The 25,926-nt window shown below is 46.6% G+C and overlaps 1 protein-coding gene and 1 long non-coding RNA gene across 11 annotated transcripts in view; one reads left to right on the forward strand and one right to left on the reverse strand.

Annotated features, from left to right (window-relative positions):
- The window catches only part of LOC120409357 (sodium- and chloride-dependent betaine transporter-like), a 77,918-nt gene that overhangs the window by 16,678 nt on the left and 35,314 nt on the right, over positions 1–25,926 (forward strand). For 7 of the 8 annotated variants that reach the window (XR_005601273.1, XM_039547322.1, XM_039547326.1 and 4 more), the window contains 6 exons: positions 8,770–8,980; positions 16,093–16,227; positions 16,987–17,127; positions 18,497–18,584; positions 20,845–20,977; positions 24,294–24,428. Coding sequence is in view for 7 of the 8 variants with exons in the window: in XM_039547322.1 (XP_039403256.1) it covers positions 8,791–8,980; positions 16,093–16,227; positions 16,987–17,127; positions 18,497–18,584; positions 20,845–20,977; positions 24,294–24,428 (822 nt within the window). In the remaining variant the exon portion in view is untranslated. Of the gene's footprint in view, positions 1–5,021; positions 5,218–8,769; positions 8,981–16,092; positions 16,228–16,986; positions 17,128–18,496; positions 18,585–20,844; positions 20,978–24,293; positions 24,429–25,926 lie in introns of those variants that run through there. The other variant, XM_039547355.1, reaches the window with a different exon arrangement.
- Positions 16,190–25,926, reverse strand: part of LOC120409393 — a 39,339-nt gene continuing 29,602 nt past the window's right edge. For all 3 annotated transcript variants that reach the window (XR_005601285.1, XR_005601283.1, XR_005601284.1), the window contains 2 exons: positions 20,830–20,949; positions 16,190–16,320 (listed from right to left, as the gene is read on the reverse strand). This is a non-coding gene — a long non-coding RNA (uncharacterized LOC120409393). The remainder of the gene's footprint in view (positions 16,321–20,829; positions 20,950–25,926) is intronic.

The following is a 25,926-nucleotide window of genomic DNA, read 5'->3' on the forward strand; positions in this document are numbered from 1 at the left end:
TAACCCCTCCGGCCGCGGCACCGCCCGCTGTCCCTCTGGACTCTCGCAGCACCGCCACGGCACCGGGACACTCTGCTGTGCCACCGAAAGCGCCATCGGCACCGAAGCCGGCCCAAAGACGCTCGCTCTCGCCAAAGGCGAGGAAGGTAAAGGCCGCTGCTTCTTCGGCACCAACACCTGCGCCGAAGCAAAAGAGTGCGCCCTGCCCGGACCGCCCGGCACCGAAACCTGCCGCGGCACCGGTCCCTCCGCCGCAGATGCTTCTGCCGGCACCGGCGACTCCGGCCCCTCAGAGGCCATTGAGCCCGGCACCTGTGGCCTCCCCGGCTCCGGCCGCGGTAGAGATGCCACTGACGTCCACTCCGGAGACCTTCGAGGCGGCCGGGACCTCATTGCTCTCACAGACTCAGCTGTGCCACCGCCCCCGGCACCGCCGGTGCGGGCGCCCCGTTCCATGGGCAAGCCGTCCATTCTCAAGCCTCCTGTCGGCACCGAGCCTGACCAGCACCGATCCCGTTCCCGCTGTCACCAGCGCTCTCGCTCTCGACGCGGCTCTCCATCTAGGCGCCGATCGCAACGCCGCTCGCAGTCCCGGCACCGCTCCACTACGCGGCACCGGTCATACTCGCGGCACCGGTCATACTCACGCTCCCCAACTCGTCATTCCCGGCACCGCTCAACATCTCGGCACCGATACGGCCACCGCTATTCGCGAAGCCGCTCCCGGCACCTAACATGGAGATCCCGGTCGACCTCCCGGCACCGGGCCGGTCGCAGGTCCCAGTCTCGCTCCCGTTCTCGCTATCGAGATGCTTCACGGCACCGGTCTCCGCAAAGGCGGGAACTACGATCCGTCAGCACCTCGGCGCAAGGGTTATCCGCTCCACCCTGGCCCTCCTCACACGCCTCGGCCTCTTCACACGCCGAGAGTTATTATGTCGATGAGTATGACCCTCAGGTCCCGGCGGGCGTTTTTCACCAGTCCCATCAAGCGGACCAGTACCCTCATCACTGGGGTTACTGGACCCCTTGGGCCTACCACCAAGCCCAAGGCACTCCTCTGCCTACCGTGCGCACCGTGACAAATGAGGCATGCGCCCTGGAGGCCACAATAACCCCCCCACCGGATGACACGGAGGTCCCATTGTGTGCGGAGGAAGGCAATCAGCCAGCCCAAGACCCCCTAGAGCAGGAGCCTCCCCAGGCCCCAGACTTGGACTGGGACACCATCCTGCCCAGGATTTCTTCCTCCTCCTCTTCTCCGGACGAGGCAGTGGCGGGGTCATCGTCCGCAGGTCCCCCACCTATTGACTTACGGGCACACCAAGAGCTCCTCCGCAGGGTAGCTCTGCGAATGGACTTGCAGGCGGAGGAGGTATCGGAAGTGGACGATCCGATAGTAACCATCTTGTCAGCGGACGCCCCTACCCGCATAGCCTTGCCCTTCATTAAGACTATCCAAGCCACTGCGAATACCCTATGGCAGACTCCGTCCTCTATCGCGCCCACAGCGAGGGGCGTGGAGCGCAAGTACATGGTCCCTTCCAAGGGATATGAATATTTGTATGTGCATCCGTCCCCATCGTCGCTAGTGGTGCAGTCGGTGAACGATAAGGAGCGTCACGGCCAGCAAGGCCCCGCTCCTAAATCAAAGGACGCTAGGCGAATGGACTTGCTTGGCCGCAAGGTCTACTCCGCTGGTGCCTTGCAGATCCGAGTGGCTAACCAGCAGGCCTTGCTAAGCTGCTACGCACATGACACTTGGGCTGAGGTGGAAAAGTACAAAGAGCTCCTACCTCAAGATTCCCGTCAGGAGTTTGTGGCCTTCGTAGAGGAGGGTAAAAAAGTTGCGCGCACCTCGTTGCAAGCCTCCTTGGACGCAGCTGACTCGGGGGCGCGTACTATAGCCTCGGGCGTTACCATGCACCGGATATCGTGGCTGCAGAGTTCAACACTCCCACCTGAAGTACAGTTTCCCCTTGATTCCCAAGGTCTCTGAAAAAAAGGACTCTCCCAACTTAAAAAATCAAGGACAACAGGGGGTCATATCCGTACTGGGGGGATGCATACCTGCTACCAGAGGGTGTCGCTCCCATTCCAGCTTTAACTGCCCTACTATATGCCTCTCTACAGGCAGGACTCTGGTCGGCAACGAGGTCGCAGTGGACATGGGCGGCGGCCTGGCAACCAATCGTCCCAGGGCAGAACCCCCTCTAAACCGCCAGGGCCTAAGCCATCCTTTTGAAGATGCGCCCGGGGATGGCATACCAGAGCTCTCTTCAACTCCCTCCCTGCCCTTTTCCAACCGCCTTTCCTATTTCCTCCCAGCGTGGGCCCGGCTAACCACCGATGCCTGGGTCCTACGCACCGTGGAACGCGGTTACCAACTGCAGTTCGTTTCACCCCCTCCTTCCCACCCTGCTTCCCAGTCCCTCTTCAGGGACCCCTCTCACAAGCAACTCCTCTTACAAGAGGTGCATTCGCTCCTAGCCATCGGAGCGGTCGAGAATGTTCCGGAGACGGAGAGGGGCAAGGGGTTTTATTCCCATTATTTTTTGATCCCCAAGTCCAAAGGGGGCCTCTGTCCCATCCTCGACCTGCGAGACCTCAACTCATACATGCTGAAGTTGAAGTTCTGCATGGTATCCCTCGGGACCATTATCCCCACTCTGGAACAGGGAGACTGGTATGCCGCCCTCGATATGAAGGACGCTTATTTCCATATCGCCATCTTTCCACCGCACAGACGCTTCCTCCGATTTACAATCGCACACCTTCACTTCCAGTTTGCGGTCCTCCCCTTCGGCCTCTCTACGGCCCCAAGGGTGTTCACGAAGTGCATGGCCGTTGTCGCCGCCCGCCTCCGTCGGCGTGGCATCTGCGTTTTCCCATACCTGGACGACTGGCTCATCAGAGGGGACTCGCAGGACACAGTCCAGTGGCAGGTCACAGTAATCAAAGACTTATTCACGCTCCTGGGCCTAGTTCTCAACATAGAGAAATCCACCCTGGTACCAGCTCAGAGGTTGGATTTTATTGGCGCGTCCCTGGACTCATCTCTAGCCAAGGCCTACCTTCCGCAGCTACGGTTCCAGGCCCTTACGCAGCTAATCCGCGCCCTTCAGGCCTCTCGTATGACCTCGGCCCGTGCTTGTCTCCGACTTCTCGGTCACATGGCGGCTTGCACGCACGTCACTCCGTTTGCCAGGCTCTGCATCCGCCCATTTCAGCTGTGGCTCCACTCCAGATACCGTCTTCACAGGGACCCTCTGGATACCCTACTCACCATTCCAGCGGGTGTCCTTCAATCTCTGGATTGGTGGCTGACCCCTTCTAGCATATGCGCGGGGGTACCATTCCAGGCTCCTCAGCCTTCCCTTTCCCTGACAACGGACACTTCGTCCCTCGGATGGGGAGCCCATCTCGACACTCTTCGTACTCAAGGCCTTTGGTCAGTGCAGGAGTTGAATATGCACATCAATGTCAGGGAGCTCCGGGCAGTGCGCCTGGCATGCCAGGCGTTCCGAACTCGCCTCCACGGCCGTTGTGTCTCAGTATTTACAGACAACACAACGACCATGAACTATATCAACAAGCAAGGCGGGACCCGCTCTCCCCCCCTCTGCCACGAGGCGATGCTACTGTGGGAATTCTGCATAGCCCACTCGATCCATCTAGTGGCATCGTACCTTCCCGGTGTCAAGAACACCATTGCGGATCGCCTGAGCAGGTCCTTTCTCTGCCACGAGTGGTCGCTGAGAGCAGACATCGCTCATGCCATTTTCCAACAGTGGGGATTTCCCCATGTAGACCTGTTTGCATCCCGATCGAACCGCAAATGCCAGGAATTTTGCTCCTTTCAAGGCCTGGCACCGGGCTCTCTGTCGGACGCATTTCTCCTTCCACGGACTCGTCATCTGTTCTACGCCTTTCCCCCGTTTCCCCTCATACACAAGGTCCTGCTGAAGCTCCAATGGGACAAGGCACGTCTCATCTTAATTGCGCCAGCGTGGCCCAGGCAACACTGGTTCACCACGCTGCTCCGTCTGTCGGTAGCCAGCCCAATTCCTCTACTGCTTCACCTGGATCTTATAACACAAGATCACGGCACTCTCCATCACCCAGACCTGCTGGCCCTCCACCTCACGGCGTGGCTCCTGAGTGGCTAGACCAGTCGGAATTGCGCTGCTCTGCTCCCGTGCAGCACGTTTCATTGAGCAGCAGAAAGCCTTCCACTCGCTCTACCTACGTGGCCAAGTGGAAGCGCTTCGCTTGCTGGGCTCAAGCGCGCGACGCTATTCCTTCAGAGCTTCCGCTTCCAATGGTCCTTGACTATCTCTGGTCACTAAAACAGCAAGGGCTTGCACTGTCCTCCATCAAGGTGCACTTAGCGGCTATCTCTGCTTTCCACCCCAGTGAGGGAGGGTATACGGTGTTCTCTCACCTGCTGACTACTCGTTTCAGAAAGGGCCTTGATCGTCTCTACCCCCAAGTGCGCCACCCGATTCCCACCTGGGACCTCAATCTCATCCTCAGCAAGCTCATGTCCCCACTGTTTGAGCCACTGGCCACCTGTTCTTTACTCTACCTGTCCTGGAAGATGGTTTTTCTAGTGGCTATCACATCAGCCAGGCAGGTCTCCGAGCTCAAAGCGCTCATGGTGGACCCACCGTACACCGTTTTTCATAAGGACAAGGTGCAGCTACGTCCTCATCCTGCATTTCTCCCGAAGGTGGTGTCCGCATTCCACAATAACCAGGACATCTTCCTTTCAGTTTTCTTTCCGAAACCTCATGCTTCCTCGAGAGAGCAACGACTTCATTCCCTTGACGTCCGCAGGGTGTTAGCTTTCTATATTGATCGGACGAGGCCGTTCTGCAAATCCCCGCAGCTGTTTGTGGCAATTGCTGACCGGATGCGAGGTCTTCCTGTCTCATCGCAGCGAATCTCCTCGTGGCTCACAGAGTGCATACGCACCTGTTATAACTTGGCTAATGTCCCCTTGGGCCATCTCACCGCCCACTCTACCAGAGCCCAGGCGTCCTCCGCTGCCTTTCTGGCACAAGTACCAATCCAAGAAATATGCCGAGCGGCGACCTGGTCATCGATTCATACTTTCGCCTCTCACTATGCTCTGGTCCAACAGTCAAGAGATGACGCAGCCTTGGCTCGGCGGTCCTGCATTCCGCCACGTCTCACTCCGACCCCACCGCCTAGGTAAGGCTTGGGAATCACCTAACTGGAATGGATATGAGCAATCACTCGAAGAAGAAAAAACGGTTACTTACCTTTGTAACTGTTGTTCTTCGAGATGTGTTGCTCATATCCATTCCACACCCACCCTCCTTCCCCACTGTCGGAGTAGCCGGCAAGAAGGAACTGAGGGTCGGGTGGGTCGGCTGAGGTATATATGCGGTGCCATTATGGCGCCAGTCCAGGGGGTGCTCAGCCGACCCACTGGGGTTGCTAGGGTAAAAATCTTCCGACGAACGTGCACGCGGTGCACGCACACCTAACTGGAATGGATATGAGCAACACATCTCGAAGAACAACAGTTACAAAGGTAAGTAACCGTTTTTTTTCACTCGGGGCTGTTTTCTGCATGCTCATTTTTTTTGTAATTGAAACGCTTGTAAAAATGTTAAATAAAGGGCTCTGTCTTCATATAGGCGTGTCTTTTAAAGTGTTTATTCTTTTACAAAACTTAATATAACTTTTACTTGTATTTGTTAAAAAGCAGGCAAAGAAGCAGCCTTCTTATCTCTAATCTACTGGTTTACAGAGGCTGTTTTTGCTGACAGCTGCTTTGCTGCAAAAGCCTACTGTTTCAAAGTGTCCTTACTAAAAAAAAATGACCAATGCGAGCCTAAAACCTAGGGAAAAACTTTTTTATCATTATACATTACTTTTATAAACAGGTTTTCTGTGTTTTTAACCCTGGGTTGTTTCTGCATACTTACATTTTATTGAAACACTTATGTCAATGGGGCTAAATAAAAAAAGTGTCTTCAGGTAGCCTGTTTTTCAAAGGGGTCGTCTTCTTTTCTAATCCAGTACCTTCAAAAAGCTGTTTCAAATGGTTCTCACTAAAAACCTTGGGGGAAAACTTTTTCTTAGGCCTTGGCTACACTGGTGCTTTACAGCGCTGCAACTTTCTCGCTCAGGGGTGTGAACCCCCGCCCCACCCCCGAGCACAGCAAGTTAGCTGTAAACTAATCCTCTTGGAAGAGCTCTCTCCCAGCGCTGGCGCCGCGACTACACTCGTACTCCTAAGCGCTGCCGCGGGAGCGCTCCCGCGGCAGCGCTTTGGAGTTTCGAGTGTAGCCAAGCCCTTAGCAAGGGTTTTGTGGGTTTAGGTCTGGGGTGCTTCTGCCTGCTCTATTTTATTAAACCATATGCAAAAGGAATGTGTCTTCAGGTAGGTTTGTTTATTTAATAAGTTAAAAAGAGGGGTTTTTAGATAACACATTTTAAAATTGTTTAGAGTATGTGTTGGTCAGCTTTGGTACAGGGTCCGGGTTGTTTAGATAAGAACAGAGCAGGGGGCCTTTTCCTGAAAAAAAAAAAAAAAGTGAAGGGCCTCTGGCTACATACTTTAGCTTTTTTAAACTTTTATTGTAAAAAGTTTTTATTTTATATAGTAAGCCTATTTACAGTTAAAGTTACTATTCTTTTTAGTACAAGTTTTTGGCATAATTTTGTTTTAAAAGCAGGCTTAGGGCCTTCATATCTCTAATCAGAGAGGCTGTTTTTGCTAACAATGGCTTTGCTGAAAAAGCCTGTTGTTTCATATTGGGCTTACTAAAAATAACAACATTAGTCTAAAACATAGGGAAAAACGTTATGACTATACGTTACTTTTATAAACAGGCTTTCTGTTTTTAACCCTGGACTGTTTCTGCAAACTCACATGTTATTAAAACACCTATACCAAAGGAATGTGTCTTCAGATAGGCTTGTCTTTTCAAGTGTTTATTCCTTTCCAAAACTTTCACCTCTGTTTGTTTAAAAAAATAAATAAATAAAAAGGAGGCGTCGGGGACGGACAACAAACTTCTTCTCTCTGATCCAGTGTTTTACAAAATAAGGAAAATATAAACTGTCACTAAAAACCTGTGGCTTTAAACCTGGGGTGCTTCTGCATGATATTTTATTGAAACACATGCAACAGGGATGTATCTTCTGATAGGTTTGTCTTTTCAAGTAATTATACCTTTGCAAAACTTTTACTTGTGTTTGTTAAAAAGTAGGTGAAGAAGCAAACTCCTTCTCTATGATCCACTGACTCACAGATGCTGTTTTGCTAACAGGAGCTTTGCTGCAGCTTCACATTGTTTTTACTAAAAAAATAACCCCCGTTAGTATAAAACCTTGGGGAAAACTTTTAAAAATTTTCTGTTACTAAAAGCTTATGGTTTTAACTTTTATAAAAAACCCTATGTAAAAGGACTACATGGCAAAAAAAATGCTGGGGGTCTGTTTCTTTAGATAAGAATAAGACATTTACAAGGGAGGGGAGGGGGAGAGAAGGGAGTTGGCGCTTGTTTAAAATCTTGGGACTATAGGATTGGTTCAGGAAAATGAATTATATGACGCTGCTGTAGAACAAACTCTGATTGGTCCGATCCAAAGGCGCTGATAACAAGTCTGAAAGTTTCTGAACTGAGTAGTTGCCTCATTCTACAGAAAGACAGGAAAAGTAAAGATTCTGTCTCTCTCTGATTCAACCATGTGCGCTCTATCTTTGCCCTTTGCAAAGGGGGCTTTCTTGTCCCTTTTCTTGCCCTGTTCTTTCTCTCTTTTTCTCTCTGACCTCTTTTTTTTTTATACCTACACTGGTATTGAATGCTTTTTTAGTCACTTTTTTTTACCATGTGCTTACTAAACGGGCTCTGCCTTTGTAAATTTCCTTTTTTTAGCCCTGTGTGTTTTTCTTAGCCACCTTGATAGTGTTTACCATGTGCTTACTAAACAGGCTTTCCCCTAGTACATTTTCTTTTTAAACCTAGTTTTTAATGTTTTTAAATGCTTTTTTTAACCTACACTGGTATTGAATGCTTTTTTTATTCACTTTTTTTTACCAGGTGCTTATTAAACAGGCTTTGCCTTAGTAAATTCCCTTTTAAAACCTATTTTTATTGTTTTTGTGTTAAAGGCTCTTTTTTTAACCTACCCTGATAGTAAATAGTTTAATTGTGTTTTTCTTAGCCACTCTTTATAGTTTTTACCAGGTGCTTACTAAACAGGCTTTGCCTTAGTAAATTTCCTTTTTAAACCTAGTTTTCAATGTTATTTAACTTTTTTCTTAATCCACCCTGATAGTTAATACACCTTTTATATTTATCTCAAAATTTTCAATTCTTTAATAGCATACCAAACTAGGCCTTCACCATCATCTCTCTTTTCTTGAATAACTTACCTCTCTTCTTCCAAATTTCCTTTTTTTCTCTAAACCTTACCCAAACTTTCTTTTTTCTTCTTTAAACTCTCTCACACTAGTCTTTCAACCTTTTTCTCTCAATGTATCCAAGCACAAACACACACAACACTTCCCCTATTCAAACACACACACACACACAACTATTTCAAAATGGCCGACTGCCAAAACTTTGGCGTCAACGGAAATGGGGTGGGAAGGTGGGACAAAAGTCCCAAATGGGGCATGGAAACCTGTCAAAAACGCATGGTGATGAATACTATTGAGGGATATACTACCCCTGTGTGTCCTGTAACAGCTTTTTACAGTCTGTGCTCTGTTTTCCCTCACAGTTTTCCCTGCTGCGTTGGGTCATGGAGAGTAAAGCACCTGTGGAGGCTGATTCCAATGGCGGCATGGTGCTGCTCAAAAAGGAGAAGCCGGAAATGGAGCCAAGAGGCCAGTGGAGTAATAAAATGGAGTTTATGCTCTCCATGGCTGGGGAGATCATCGGCCTGGGCAATGTCTGGAGATTCCCTTATCTCTGTTACAAAAATGGAGGTGGTAAGTCCATAAAGCCCAGGCTGCGTGAGATGTTGGCCCAGGAATATGAACACCAGAGCAGGCACTTCCATCTGTTCATATATACACGCCCATACATAGAGACCACGCCTACCCCCCGTAACTCCAGTGAAGCAATCACACAGTGAGGTAAGCTAAGCTGAGCTGTGGGAGACAAATCTCACTCCACAGGTGGATGCTCAGAGTAGCTCTGCCAGATGGAGAGGAGCAATCCAGCTTTCAGTAGGCTCCCCGTTTTAATAATGGATGAATCTCTAGGTTTGACATTTGTAGAGGCAGCCAACAGGTGAGATGCTTATCTAAAACACAGCTGAATTATCAGAACCTTTGGGGGCTCCCTCCACCAGGGAACCCACCCTGTCAGTTCCCCCACCCAACAGTCCCTGGGACCCTTCCTCCCCAGCCCCCATGCATTCCCCCTCCTCCCAGCTATTCCCAAGCTCTCTCTGATCACAGCTGATCTTCTGGCAGGAGAAAACACTTTGTTGCTGTTATTAACAAGGACAAGTGCAGAGTCCTGCACTTAGGGCAGAAGAATCTCATGCACTGCTACAGACTAGGGACTGAATGTCTAGTAGCAGTTCTGCAGAAAAGGACCTAGGGGTTACAGTGAACGAGAAGCTGGATATGAGTCAACAGTGTACCCTTGTTGCCAAGAAGGCTAATAGAATTTTGGGCTGTGTATGTAGGGGCATTGCCCGCAGATCGAGGGACGTGATCATTCCCCTCTATTCGACATTGGTGAGGCCTCATCTGGAGTACTATGTCCAGTTTTGGGCCCCACACTACAAGAAGGATGTGGAAAAATTGGAAAGAGTCCAGCAGAGGGCAACAAAAATGATTAGGGGGCTGGAGCACATGACTTATGAGGAGAGGCTGAGGGAACTGAGATTGTATAGTCTGCAGAAGAGAAGAATGAGGGGGGATCTGATAGCTGCTTTCAACTACCTGAAAGGGGGTTCCAAAAAGAATGAATCTAGACTGTTCTCAGTGGTAGCAGATGACAGAACAAGGAGTAATGGTCTCAAGTTGCAGTGGGGGAGGTTTAGGTTGGATAGTAGGAAAAACTTTTTCACTAGGAGGGTGGTGAAGCACTGGAATGGGTTACCTAGGGAGGTGGTGGGATCTCCTTCCTTAGAGATTTTTAAGGTCAGGCTTAAGAAAGCCCTGGCTGGGATGATTTAGTTGGGAATTGGTCCTGCTTTGAGCAGGGGTTTGGACTAGATGACCACCTGAGGCCCCTTCCATCCCTGATATTCTATGATTCTATGATCTCCTTCAGGGCTTGGGCTCCTCCTCAAGGGCACCTGGACAACTGCCCCCTATCCTATATGCTTTGTGACCCAGGTGATGCTCCCATCCCCACTAAACTTACCCTTTAGGCCTGACTGGCCCTTGTTTGTAGCCTTTGTCCCAGTACTTTGGTATTTCTGGTAATCGGGGATCAGGAAAAACACTTATCCAAACAGAGGTGTGTTGTCCCCAATGAATTCTAAAGCTGAGTAAGGTTACTGAATTTTCAAAGCTAAAGGGCAAGGCACTAGTCCTGGGGGTAAAGATGAATTTGAGGAGCTTCAGGAGGGTGTGCCTGGGAGGATGAGAAAGGAAAGGACACCGCTATCTCTACCTCTTCCCCAGTAATAGATCTATAAGTAGCTAACCCCTGGCCAGGTGAAACATTCCCACAGAAAAAAGATCGAGGAGTACTTGTGGCACCTTAGAGACTAACAAATTTATTTGAGCATAAGCTTTTGTGGGCTAAAACCCATTTCATTGGATGAGCTTATGCTCAAATAAATTTGTTAGTCTCTAAGGTGCTAAAAGTACTCCTTGTTCTTTTTGCTGATGCAGACTAATACAGTACCCATTGGGGGGAGGGATAGCTTAGTGGTTTGAGTATTGGCCTGCTAAACCCACAGCTGTGAGTTCAAGTCTTGAGGGGGCCATCTGGGGCAAAAATTGGTCCTGCTAGTGAAGGCAGGGGGCTGGACTCAAGGTCCCTTCAAGTTCTAAGAGATTGGTGTATCTCCAATTATTATTTATTATTTTTACCACTCTGAAACCTATTCCCACAGAGAGAGTCCATCCCCCTTTACTGCTGCTTATTGTGAGACTTTGTTAATTCCTTATTCCAGTAAAACTGCAGTAAGATCTTTTACATGCCTAAAAATGAGATTTTCTAGTGACTTGATTGAGGGGGAGATAACTGAACATCACGAGTTTGTTTATAAAAATGGTTGGACTTTGGTTTATTAAGGAAAACTAAAATAATATAGTCCTGTAAGGTATTAAGAACACACCTTTTCTCTCATTCCACGGGCAGGTCCTGAGATAATGTTTACAGTCATATATACCACTCCCCCTTTGACTTTCCATTCAGTAAAGGCCAGGTCACAGTGACCTTGCATTTGGGTCTCTTCTGCCAGGTGAAGCAGAAGTATTAAGATTTATAATCCTTGCAGTCTCTATCCTGACCAGTGTAACTGAAAAGGCTACTTGCATACATTCTGTTGCATTAAAAATTACTAAATTATTTGCCTCAATGGTTATTTCTAATGTAGCTGTAACATATCAGGCTGTGATCTTGTTAGATCTCTCAAACTGACCACAGTTAGGTCTGGGCAAAACTTGGCTGGGAGACTACCACAGAAAATTCAAGATGCTGCAGAAAGTGGTTTTCATGTTTTAGTACAAAACACCCTTCCCACTGAGAAACAATGGCTCAGAACTGTGTGTGTGTGTGTGGGGGGGGGGGGTTGGCTGACCACTTGTACAGTCATGAAAGCTTCCATGTCATTTTTTGGAAAAATAGATGTTAACCCTGGTATCCTGGCTAGCACTTTGGGAACTTCAAAATGGAAAGAAACTTTATAAATGTAAGGTGGCACTCTTAGAAATGATTATTGATTAAACTGATCAGCCACTAGGACGATCAGAATCAGAAAACAGGGTATGGGATGTCCCGAAGGATTCATCTAATCAAGTACTGGATAATACTGTTGTCTCCGAAGAACTCTGACTGCAGATCTTTTATGTGGCCATGAAAGGAGCAGCTACCTTTAGCTGAATACATACAGGATCTATGTTTTCTACTTCATGAACTTGGACTGATCCTGTTTAGATGTGAAGGGTCTGCTGGCCCTACGTCCCCTGCAACTATAATACATCCGTGTTTAGGGAATATTTTGATGTTGCTCTTTTTATTTTAACATTATTAAGAACATAAGAACATAAGAAAGGCCGTACCGGGTCAGACCAAAGGTCCATCTAGCCCAGTATCTGTCTACCGACAGTGGCCAATGCCAGGTGCCCCAGAGTGAGTGAACCTAACAGGCAATGATCAAGTGATCTCTCTCTTGCCATCCATCTCCATCCTCTGACAAACAGAGGCTAGGGACACCATTCTTACCCATCCTGGCTAATAGCCATTTATGGACTTAGCCACCATGAATTTATCCAATCCCCTTTTAAACATTGTTATAGTCCTAGCCTTCACAACCTCCTCAGGTAAGGAGTTCCACAAGTTAACTGTGCGCTGTGTGAAGAAGAACTTCCTTTTATTTGTTTTAAACCTGCTGCCTATTAATTTCATTTGGTGACCCCTAGTTCTTGTATTATGGGAATAAGTAAATAACTTTTCTTTATCCACTTTCTCAACATCACTCATGATTTTATATACCTCTATCATATCCCCCCTTAGTCTTCTCTTTTCCAAGCTGAAGAGTCCTAGCCTCTTCAATCTTTCCTCATATGGAACCCTCTCTAAACCCCTAATCATTTTAGTTGCCCTTTTCTGAACCTTTTCTAGTGCTAGAATATCTTTTTTGAGGTGAGGAGACCACATCTGTACATAGTATTCGAGATGTGGGCGTACCATGGATTTATATAAGGGCAATAATATATTCTCAGTCTTATTCTCTATCCCCTTTTTAATGATTCCTAACATCCTGTTTGCTTTTTTGACCGCCTCTGCACACTGCGTGGACATCTTTAGAGAACTATCCACGATGATGCCAAGATCTTTTTTCTGACTCGTTGTAGCTAAATTAGCCCCCATCATGTTGTATGTATAGTTGGGGTTATTTTTTCCAATGTGCATTACTTTACATTTATCCACATTAAATTTCATTTGCCATTTTGTTGCCCAATCACTTAGTTTTGAGAGATCTTTTTGAAGTTCTTCACAATCTGCTTTGGTCTTAACTATCTTGAGTAGTTTAGTATCATCTGCAAACTTTGCCACCTCACTGTTTACCCCTTTCTCCAGATCATTTATATAATAAATTGAATAGGATTGGTCCTAGGACTGACCCTTGGGGAACACCACTAGTTACCCCTCTCCATTCTGAGAATTTACCATTAATTCCTACCCTTTGTTCCCTGTCCTTTAACCAGTTCTCGATCCATGAAAGGACCTTCCCTTTTATCCCATGAAAGGGACCTTGTCAAAAGCTTTCTGGAAATCTAAGTACACTATGTCCACCGGATCCCCCTTGTCCACATGTTTGTTGACCCCTTCAAAGAACTCTAATAGATTAGTAAGACACCATTTCCCTTTACAGAAACCATGTTGACTATTGCTCAACAGTTTATGTTTTTCTATGTGTCTGACAATTTTTTTTTTTACTATTGTTTCAACTAATTTGCCCGGTACCGACGTTAGACTTACAGGTCTGTAATTGCCAGGATCACTTCTAGAGCCCTTTTTAAATATTGGCGTTACATTAGCTAACTTCCAGTCATTGGGTACCGAAGCCGATTTAAAGGACAGGTTACAAACCTTAGTTAATAGTTCCGCAACTTCACATTTGAGTTCTTTCAGAACTCTTGGGTGAATGCCATCTGGTCCCGGTGACTTGTTAATGTTGAGTTTATCAATTAATTCCAAAACCTCCTCTAGTGACACTTCAGTCTGTGACAGTTCCTGAGATTTGTCACCTACAAAAGCCAGCTCAGGTTTGGGAATCTCCCTAACATCCTCAGCCGTGAAGACTGAAGCAAAGAATCCATTTAGTTTCTCCGCAATGACTTTATCATCTTTAAGCGCTCCTTTTGTATTTTGATCATCAAGGGGCCCCACTGGTTGTTTAGCAGGCTTCCTGCTTCTGATGTACTTAAAAAACATTTTGTTATTACCTTTGGAGTTTTTGGCTAGCTGTTCTTCAAACTCCTCTTTGGTTTTTCTTATTACACTCTTGCACTTAGGTTGGCAGTGTTTGTGCTCCTTTCCATTTGCCTCACTAGGATTTGACTTCCACTTTTTAAAGGAAGTCTTTTTATCTCTCACTGCTTCTTTTACATGGTTGTTAAGCCACGGTGGCTCTTTTTTAGTTCTTTTACTGTTTTTCTTAATTTGGGGTATACATTGAGGTTGGGCCTCTATTATGGTGTCTTTAAAAAGGGCCCATGCAACTTGCAGGGATTTCACTTTAGTCACTGTAGCTTTTAACTTTTGTCTAACTAACCCCCTCATTTTTGTATAGTTCCCCCTTTTGAAATTAAATGCCACAGTGTTGGGCAGTTGAGGTGTTCTTCCCACCACAGGGATGTTGAATGCTATTGTATTATGGTCACTATTTCCAAGCGGTCCTGCTATAGTTACCTCTTGGACCAGCTCCTGCGCTCCACTCAGGATTAAATCTAGAGTTGCCTCTCCCCTTGTGGGTTCCCGTACCAGCTGCTCCATGAAGCAGTCATTTAAAGTATCGAGAAATTTTATCTCTGCATTTTGTCCTGAAGTGAAATGTTCCCAGTCAATATGGGGATAATTGAAATCCCCCACTATTATTGGGTTCTTAATTTTGATAGCCTCTCTAATTTCCCTTAGCATTTCATCATCACTATTACTGTCCTGGTCAGGTGGTTGATAATAGATCCCTAATGTTATATTTTTACTAGATCATGAAATTTCTATCCATAGAAACTCTATGGAACATGTGGTTTCACTTAAGATTTTTACTTCATTTGAAGCTACACTTTCTTTCACATATAGTGCCACCCCTCCCCCTGCACGGCCTGTTCTGTCCTTCCGATATATTTTGTACCCCGGAATGATTGTGTCCCATTGATTGCTCTCAGTCCACCAAGATTCTGTGATGTCTATTATATCCACTCCCTTCCCACTCCCCTTCTAAACTCCCTTGCGAAACTCCCTGTTAGCAGCCCCTGTTCGCAAAGCTCCCTGGTTGCTTGTGCGCGGCTTTATTGGCATAAGAACAAAGAGAAATGTTCTTTATTTAGACCCAATTGTTAATTATCCGTCATGGGAAGGAATGTGGGTCTGCATGACTGATTCTGGCAAGGGAGAAACAGATCTAAGAAGAACCAGATTTGCTTTTGAGAGAAGGAGCCCAAATCTTTATTCCAAACATCTGTGATTTTATCAGAGGACTGGGGCAAAGGATGGGAATATATTCACTTATCATTTGTTCCTTGTGTCTGATGAGGCCCTGAGGGCTGTTGTTTCAACCAGGGGGAGAATGGCATTTGCTTGCCGTATGTCTGCCATTAGACTGGGATGGGTGGGTTCTGAAGTGTGGAGTCCAGCTGCTCTCTTTGGAAAGGCAAATTAGGAGATGGGCGAAGGAAAGGCTGGAGACTAAACGAGATCCTGGCAGCAGTTTTTGAATCAACTGGAGAGAGCTGTGCTGTGACTGCTGGGTAAGTAGGACCCAGTTTGGATACAATAAGATTTCCTCTTATCTTCCCAAACCTTTGCTCAAACCAGTTTTAAAGGCTGAAAAATATAGTCAACGTTTGTTTTCTGTGGCTTTTTTAGTCTTCTTGCCATTCTCCTCTTCCAGGTTCTGGCCAGGACCAGACACGGCAGTGCTGAAATAGCATGAGGACAGGGGTGATGGGGTATTTCCAGGACAAAAAGAAGAAAGCCGAGAGGCTTTTCTCTTGCAAGATCTGCACAGTTTTGCAGGCCCACCAGGTCCATTTAGTTCAGATAGGCATTTACATTCAAAGGTGTTTACCTGAGCCTTGATGGTGCATCTCACTTCTTAGTGTGCCTGGTAATGGGTGATTATGATAATATTGAGTAGTAAAGATTCCTCCATTTGCTACCCACTCTCGCTCTCTCTCTGCAGGTGCCTTCTTTATCCCCTACCTCATCTTCCTCTTCACCTGTGGGATCCCAGTGTTCTTCCTGGAGACAGCGCTAGGACAGTACACCAGCCAGGGAGGGGTCACTGCCTGGCGGAAGATCTGCCCTCTCTTTGAAGGTGAGTCAATGAATGGGTTTCTCGGGTCCACGATGGAATTTCTGGGTCTCGTGTTTTTTTGTGTGAAAAATTTCAAAATGTCTATTTCTTGTTCTGAAGCAGAACAAAAACAAATGATAAAACCTGGACTTTTTTTGGTGAAATGGAATTCTTGTTTTCTGGAGAGCTCTACTTTAAAACTGCAGAGAATTAATCTCACAACTATCCTGAAGTTTTATGATCTCCATTTTACAGTGGGGGAAACTGAGGCACAGAAAGATTAAATGAATTGCTCAGAGTGGCATTTGCTGATATTGGCAGAGCCAGGATTAGAAGCTACCTCCTAGAATCATAGAAGATTAGGGTTGGAAGACAGCTCAGGAGGTCATCTAGTCCAACCCTTTCTCAAAGCAGGACCAGTCCCCAACTAAATCATCCCAGCCAGGGCTTTGTCAAGCTGGGCCTTAAAAAACAATAAGGATGGAGATTCTACCACCCTCCTGACCCTATGCTTTTGCTCTGGTCCCATTCTTTGGGCATGGGATGTAATTAGCAGTGAAAACCCTTTTTATTTCTGATTTCTCCAACATGATGAACCACATCTGGATCGCCCACCCTTAACCCGAGTCTTACAGGATTCTTTGGTGAATCAAATTGCTCATTAATCTGCCCCACCTGCAACTCCAGTGGGATGGCCTATGGCACTATTTGAAGCTAAAGTCTGATCTATTTGGGGCTAGCCTGGGGCCATTTCCTAACCCCTGTCCCTTTCCCTCTTAGGAATTGGATACGCCTCACAAGTAATCGAATCCTATCTGAATATCTACTACATTGTCATCCTGTCCTGGGCTATCTTCTACCTGTTCAGCTCCTTTACTGCTGTGCTTCCCTGGGCCACCTGTAATAATCCTTGGAACTCAGGTACAGCTTCAGCTAGTCTGCTTCTGGAAAGAGGATCTGGGTTTGAAAACTTTCAATCAAAACTGCTTTTTAACAGAAAATTGGGTATTTGACTAAACACATTTTTTTGCACTGTTTGCCTTATGTGGGAAATTCAGCCCTGCTGATGTGCCCATTCTTCTCTATGGACTGGGCTCCCCAGCTAGACTACTTCTCCCATGATGCACCATGGCCAGGATGCAACAGCCTCCTGCCACCATGAGGAGAGACCATGGTGCATCATGGGTTAGGCAGTCTGACCAGGGATCTTAGCTCATAGCGGAAGCATGTGGCATCCAAACTACAACTCCTATGGCAGCATTTCTGAATCAAAATGTTTTTGTTTTCAGTTTTTCATGGGAAATTCAAAATTTTCAGCAGCAAAAAAAGCCCATTTTCAGACCAGCTTTAGTCTGGAGTCCTCACCCCACTCTAAGCCATGGAAGGAGCTTTTCACTGGAGCTGGCACTGCCCTTATCTAGTGTAACGGGGTACAGCACAAACCACTCACTGCACCTCAGACTCTCAAGCATCTGGGCCAGCCTCCGTCACAGCAGAGAACTGTTTGTTCAGTCAGTCTTTGGCTTACTCAGGCCAGGTCTCTGCTAGCAGTGCACGGTCGGTATAACTGCACCAGTGTACTGTACAGGCAAAGCACGTCTCATGTGGTTGCAGCTTATAATGGCAAAATTGTGCTTTGTCCAGTATCGCTTATTCCACCCCTTGTTCCCTGAGTAAAATAAGCTTTCCTGGCAAAACTCTTAGTCTCAAATCAAGGTTGGATGTTTTTCTGAAAGATTTGCTCTGGGGATTCTTTTGGGGAAGGTCTATGGCCTGTGTCATCCAAGAGGCCAGACTGGATGGTTACAGTGGTCCCTTCTGGCTGTGGAATCTGTGGATCTATGGAAGTTCCCTTTTCCATGTTCAGTCGACTCTCAGTCCTTCCCTTGCCATACCCCTGACAGGGGTCACTGCCTTGCCCAAAGGGGGATCCGAGTCTCGCAGCTGCACAAGCAGAGCTTTATTTGTGGGGAAGCCAGGGAAATTCCTCTCTGAGCTCTCTCTTAACATTAAGTAACTTCCCAGCCTGGGTAACCATAATCACTGTCCCACAGTACCCTGCATTCCACAGCCACCTGGGTTCTATTCAGTAAGGAGCCTCCACTTCCCCCATCCCTTTGACTGTTCCTGGACTAGGATTCTGGCAGGGGTGGGGGGAGAGTGATGTTTTACAGGGCAGCGTGAAGTGTTTGTTTGCAGCTGGAGTGAACAGGGAGGAGGCGGGAGGGAGCACAAAGGCTGAGAAGCACGAGAATTCTCCAGGCTCACCGACTTGCTTCCTCCTCTGTAGATCGCTGCGTGGACTTTCTGAATCACTCTAACATGGAGAACTGGACAGCGCCTGCTAATGCCACCTCCCCCGTTACTGAGTTCTGGGAGTACGTACCCCGGTTTCAGACTCTTCTTTCCTCAAGCAGTGTCAGCAGTGTGAATACTCCAAATGGAGTCTCTGTAAGGCCACATCTCGGAGCCCAGACCTATGGCACATCGCACATCATGGGGCACATGAGCACACTCCCTGCACATGCAAACTTGCATACTGACTGGGCACACTGACTGACAGAAATCCATGGGGCACGTGGGCACTCACAAGACACACGCTGTCTCACCCCGTGCACCACAGCCCCAGAGGTCAGACATTGACCCTTACCGAGAACACATGCATGTACGCACACGGACACATCCTTTCTGACATGACAGATGCACTCAGCACCTGCAGGTTGTGAATACACAGGGCCTGAACACATGTTGGCAGGGCCACCCTGACAGACACCTAGTGGGCACGCATGTACACACACCAAGTGTGATGATCTATCTAGAGCAGGAGGCCAGGTGGGAGGGGGCTGGAAGAGATTCTGCAAAGATGCTCTGCAGGAAGCAGGAAGAGACAAAGTAGCTTTTCCCCTTATTCTAATTGAGTTCCTTGTTCAGTGTTAGAGGAAAGCAACTTTTTCTGTGATTCTTTACTGCTGGGCACCTACACATCCCATGAAAACACCCAGAAGGCAAACAGGAGTGCTGACAGGAGAAATGCTGCAGAATACACTGTAGGGAATCATCCAGCACCGGCCCTCAGGGGGCGTGAACAATATGGGAGTTGTAATTCTAAGGACTCGCACTCACAACCGTGCCCCCACCTAATCTAGGGAAGTGACAGGAAGCAAGTGGGAATCAGGGGCTCAATCACAATAGCACATTTTCATCCATCGCTTTCAAAGTGCTTTGCAAAGGTGATCAGTATCCATTATCCCACTTAGCCTGCCTGGGTATGTCTACACAGCAACTAGAGACTCATGGCTGGCCTGTGCCAGGAGACTCGAGCTTGCGGGGCTGTTTCATTGCTGTGTAGACGTCCAGGCTTGGGCTGGAGCCTGGGTTCTAGAACCCTTCCGGGTGGGAGGGTCCCTGATTCTGGGCTCCAGCTCGAGCTCAGGAATCTACATTGCAGTGAAACAGCCCCACAGCCCACCCCCCACGAGCCTGACTCAGGTGGCGCGGGCCAGCTGCGGGGTTTTTCTTTGCTGTGTCTCAGCTTCCCCATTGGTGAAGTGACTTGTAGAATGCCACAGGATGAGTCAGAGGAAGAACTGTGTCAGGCTCCCGTGCCCTGGGCCCATCCATCAATAGCTACAAAAACCATTGTGATTTCAGTACAACATTGCCGGCTACAAGGGAGCCCCTAGAGTTCTGGGGGGAGGTTTGGCCGGGAGGACATAGAGTTGTCATAGATATTAGGGTAGTGAGAGGCTGCAGGCTCACATGGTCCCTGTTACACTATGTCTACACTATGAATGGGGGTGTGTGGTCCCAGCTCTTGTAGATATACTGATGCCAGCTCACATCTGAGCTAACGTGCTTAAAAGAGTAGAAATAGCAGTGTAGCCATGGTAGCATGGGCAGAGACAGAACCGTGCTGGATGCTCTGAGTACAAACCCTCCTGAACTCCATGGGTACATAGTGGGGGCTGCTAGCACAAGCCACCCCTGCCCATGCTACCATGGCTACACTGCTATTGTCAGTGTGCCAACTCAGGTGAGGGTGGGGGCGAGTATGGCTGGGTGAAGTGGGAATCACCCCCCATCCCCCGCTCATCGTGTAGACCTAGCCTTAGGGAGCCTGGGTGCTGAGGGGAACCTGTAGGGATGAATGAGGGCCATAGCCATAAGAATTCCTGGAGAGAGCCATAGAACATGGGGTGGTTGGAGGAAACAAAGTAGCCAGCAGGTGATTAGGAGCCATTGATGCTACCGGGGGGCTGCAGGGGAGGCTGCTGATGGAGTGTGGCCTGCGAGGTAGCCAAAGGGATGGCAGTGATGTGAGATTGGGAGTGACTGTGCTGTGAATGGTTGGGTGCTGCAGTGGGGCTATTGAGGGCTTTAGGAGAATTGGAGAGCCCAGGCTGATTAAAGGATGAGGTGGAAGTGCAGGGGCCAGGCTGCGAGAGGATCCCAGAGACACCTAAGGCATTATGGTGACCAAGAACACAGTATTGCTGCCAGGGCTAGGGTGACTGGAAGCAGGAGTGATGGGGGAGATTGAGCAGTTGTGCTATGGGATGTGTATGAAAACTCTGGGCGGGGGGCTGCTGGAAGAGTCAAGTCTGAGATGTTAATCTCTCTCACCTCCTGCACTGTCAGGAAGCGAGTCCTGGGACTCACAGATGGTATTCACAATCTGGGCACTGTGCGCTGGGAGCTGGCTCTCTGCCTCCTGTTCGCCTGGGTCATCTGCTACTTCTGCATCTGGAAAGGAGTCAAGTCCACAGGCAAAGTAAGAGCAAACTCTGTCCCCTTAACCCCTAAACCTCCTCCAAGCTGCCATTATATCTCTTTTTCCACCTTCTTAGTCTTCTTCATGATACAGAGAGAGTAGAAGAAGAAAGGAGGCAGGGAACACACAAGACATAGGGCCGTACTTGGATTGGCATGGGTGGGTGCAACTGTATTGAAGTCACAGCTGCTTACACTGGGTCTGAATTTAGTCCATTATGAGAAGAGCAAAGCAAATCAATCAGAGGGGAGACAAGGGAAAGTTCTTAGAAGAAATGGTGAAGTCCTAGACCAGCATGGTCCACTGTAATGGGGAAACCTTGTGAAAGACGCTGCTTCACCAATAGCAACAGACAATCATCCAGTTCCTGATGCACAGTCCCCAAGTGGTCTGGTGGCTTTGGAACATTGGCCTGTTTTAGTGTCAAATCTCCAGTCACCAATAATAATTAAACACCAGAGCTGAGTGAATATTCCACTAGAAATAATCTCCTTAGGGGGTTCATCGCGGTTACCTCCCACTTCCTCATTATTGTAATTGCTCAGTTTGGGGTTTTTCTGTCTTTTTTTTTTCTTTAATCCAATGGATTGCTCACAAACAGGGTGCTGCTGTGAGCATTCCACACTCAATACTGAATGTGAGCTGGGCTGGCTGGTTGTGATTGCATAAGTCACATGTTACTGTTTCTATTCCTGGATTGGATGAGCATAAGATATTTCACATGGGAGGCTTAAAGAAGCCACTCAGGTTTCAGTGGTGCAGGGCTGGAGTATAACCCCCTGAGCAGCAGTGAGGGTGGGTAATACAACTCAGGGTTAGTCTTGCACATTTCTAGAGGACCTGTGACAATTGCTGAGGGGTGAGTGGCCAGTTTCTTCAATCCCCTTCTTCCATAAAAGATGTTTCCCACGATTTGCTCTCTCTCCATCCATGAAGCTCCCATCACTCTCACCTTTTCCTGGTACAGGTATTGGGACGCATCCTTCACAATAGATGCATCTCTTTAGTTCTGTGTCAATGAGCTGCTGAGTCCACAGGGCTGTCTTCATCTCCCATATTTACAACCTTTTTATCACTGTGCTTCTTGGCTCAACTCTCAGATGAGAATGTGTGGAGCCTGCAAGACTCTTTGCCTTTAATGGAAATGTACTGAGTTGCTCTATCCTGCTTGCTGCATATGTGTGGAGACACAGGGGACACCATTAAAATCCATGTCTCCTCCCCACTCTTCTCTCTTTGCACTTCAGAAAACAATCAAATACTGAACTGTAAACATGCGGATTAAAAAAGATAGTTTAAAATGATATTGAAAAATTGGAAGGATTCAGAAGAGCTACAAGAATAATCTGATGCCTGGAAAATGTCTTACAGTTAAAGCCAACTTGGAAACAGTTTTCCTGTCCTGTGAAAACTTTTGGGATTTCAAAAAAACTTTTCCCATCCTGAATCAGGACAAAAGCTCAAAATATTAAAATTTTTCACAAACTGAAAATAAAAATAAAAAAAAAATCAATTTGGGTCAATTGAAATGTCTAGTTTCAAGAATTTTGCAATGCTTCATTTCTGTTACAAGTTTTCAACTTTTCTTTACTTCCATTAGTTTAGTTTTCTAAACCTAAAATTGTTTTGAACTGATAAGCCAGAATTTGTCATGTTGGCAATTTTGAAACTTTATATACAAAACATTTTGAGTACCGATTTGTGGAAACCGACCCTTTTCCATGAAAAGTTTTGGTTTTGACAAATCCACATATTTTGATGGGCAAAAATAGTTTGATCAACATTTTTCCAACCATATCTACTGACAGTGAGAGACTAAAAGAAGTTCAATCTATTTATCTTAACAAAGAGAATGTTAAGAGGTGACTTGATCAGTCATAAGTATTTACGAGGGCAGAATATTTCTGACAGTAGATGCCTCCTTAATCTAGCAAAGTCATAACAAGAGCTCACGGTTGGCAGCTGAAGTTTGACCAACTCAGACAAGAAATAAGGTGCAAATGTTTAACAGTGAGAGTAATTAACCATTGGAGCAATTTATCTAGGAATGTGGTGGATTCTCCATCATTCCAAGTCTTTAAATCAAGCCTAGATGTTTTTCTACAATAAATGTTCTAGGTCAGTCAGAAGTTATGGGCTTAATGCAGAAATTGCTGTGTGAAAGTCTATGGCCTGTGCTATGCATGAGGTCAGATTAGATGATCAGAATGGTCCTTTCTGCCTTAAAATCTACTAATCTGATGGGATGTTGTCAAGTAATTTAACTGTTCTGCTCTGTTTCTTACCGCCAGAAAAAGTTGTGCTTTGACATATTATGAACAAGCAGTAGAGAGTTCACAAAATCTCTTAAGAAGAACATACATTAGTTTAATATTTGCAGTGGTGTAAGATTATATTCAGAGATCATCTACAGAACTTTGTAGTCAACAGGAAGTCAACTCTTGACTGAAAGTTAATTTTTAATAGTCAATACTTAAAGTCCCGGTACCAGATACTAGAGCTAGGAGAATAATTCATATGAAACATCTGAATGAGTAGTTTTTAATAACCAGTTCACTTTGGCCATATTTGTGTTCCTTTTGTGTTTACTTTCCTCATACTTGGAATAAATTTGGTTTACTAGCATAAATGTTCACAGAAAGTGAATTTCAGAGACAAATTTCAGTGCCAGCAGTGCTTGTGTGCTCCTCCAATCAGGGAACAGAAACAGCACCATCTGACTTATTTGACCAATCACAGTCAAATAATACAGCTTGACGTTGGAATATTTGCCATCAATCCATAATGTGAACAAAAATTCAAAAGGATATTATTTGAGTGAATCTGAATAATGAATACGTTTAGGGAAATTGCAGCTTGCTCACTGATATTCAATTCCATAAACAGAAAAAGGGGCTTGGCGAATGATTCATTCTGCTCAAACCGTTCCCTAAACCCATGTGTTTCATTTCCCACACAAAAACTGTGGTCAAGGCTTTCAAAAATACATCAAGATTTTGGGGGCTCTCAGATTCAAGTTGAGATGCCTTAAAGAGGCTGAATTTTTCAGTGTGATGAGCAATCACTCTTTGAAAATCAGGCCTCTGCCGAATGTCTCAAATTTCTGCCTTGCCCCCCTCAGATTCACTGCTCACTTTTGGAACTCTTGGCCATGAATAGAAATATTTTCATGACCTTTCATTAGAATTCAGAGAAAGCAGCGGCTTTGGGGATTTAAAGACTCAGGTGTTGTTAATAATAGAGTTAGGGGATTTGCTTTGGATGTATAATCTATAGGGTGACAACATTCCCTTTTTATCTTTCTCTCTGCTTCCAGGTTGTTTACTTCACTGCCACATTTCCCTACTTGATGCTTTTTGTCTTGCTGATTCGAGGGGTCACCCTGCCTGGTGCTGCTGAGGGGATCATGTTCTACCTGAAGCCTGACATTTCCAGGCTTGCAGACCCACAGGTGAGTGAATACAGCCTGATACTGTGAGGAGTGGAGAGATTCCAACAAAGTGGTGACAGGAAAAGCAGGGGTTCAGCACCTTGCAGGATCAGGCCTTAATTGACTTATCTAGATCAGGTTGGACTTCCCTCCCCTAAGAGACTGACAACATACTGAGGCCTCTTTAAAAGGGTTGATGGGGGAATCTCAGCCCAGCACAAATATAGCCTTTTTGTCAGTGTATTTTAAACATATGGATGCGTTAGGTCATTGCCATTTAGGGGCTTGGCAAATGCAGAAGCATCTATTAAATATTCAGTGTATGACAGAAGGTTTTGTTGAGCCTTGAGTGAAATGATGATGAACAAAAGGAGAAAAAAACTTTCTCTTCATGCTCTCTGGCCCAGCTTGAGCTTTTCTTGGAAGAGGCTGGAGCTTCCTCAGGGAGACGAGCTTCCTAGTATAAGACAAACTGCAGTAGGTGTGTAGGTAACTATTGGAGCTACACATGGTCAGTTTTTATAAACAGGAGCCCCTTTATTCTGAGAGTCGGCATTTCTGGCATTTGCTGTGAAATCAGCACCTTCTTGAAGAATTGTGCTCCAGAATCTCAGCTTTAATTTAAAAAACATTATTTTTCTAGCCCTTATCCGTATAGGGGGGCGGAAGCTTGACACTGTGGGGGAGGGGGGAATGGGGCGGAGCTTGAAACTCTGTAACTTGCATTCAGTGTTAGTTCCCTGACTTTGCAGATCTCCAAACTATTGTTCCATGCATCCCAATGGGGTGTTAATTCTGAGACCTAATGGAGAGTATTTAAACGTTAATTATTTCACGGCTGATTATTGTAGCTAATGTGCTTTTCCCACAATCTCAAACTGTCTCCCACATCTTCCTGGATGGCAAAAGGCTCAACTGCTCCCTACCCAGCTGCTAACACCTCCAGCTTCCCCTGATGACTTTCAGATGCAGTTATGTCTTGTCAACACAAAAATCGGTGACATGTTGAAAACATGGAGACAGCTTAAGTTAAATGGAAATTTAATATGTAAATAAACAACACGGGCTGTGTTTTATTCGTGTTCAATTAGTTCATTAAAAACCTCCATTTTCTAATCTAAATGAAGTTGATATGGAATTTCTGGTCTGCCATGTGGGAGAGCTGCAGGAGCCAGACACCTTGCTGCAGAATTTGAGTCCAGTTTGCTGTGGAGAAGGTTGGATGTTGATTATAATGGGGGCGGGGGAGAGAGACAAGTCGGGGAAGGTTCCTGGGTGAATCTGTAAGTCTGGATCCATTAGGGATCTCAGTTAATTCAAACAGCAGTGGCTGGCTGCATGTATTTGAAGGCCTGCCAATTTGCAGCCACTTGGAAGCCTGCTGGGCACCGTTTAGGTGACAGCAAGGATAGTGGACAAGGTGTTCCTTCCTGGCTGTTAACTTGCTACTAATATCCTTCCCTGGCTGTGTGGAAGATTCTGAGCACTGTAGCCCATCTTTTGTGGCTCTGTATACTAG

This window comes from Mauremys reevesii, linkage group 1 (genome assembly GCF_016161935.1).
Source record: "Mauremys reevesii isolate NIE-2019 linkage group 1, ASM1616193v1, whole genome shotgun sequence".
NCBI lineage: Eukaryota > Metazoa > Chordata > Testudines > Geoemydidae > Mauremys > Mauremys reevesii.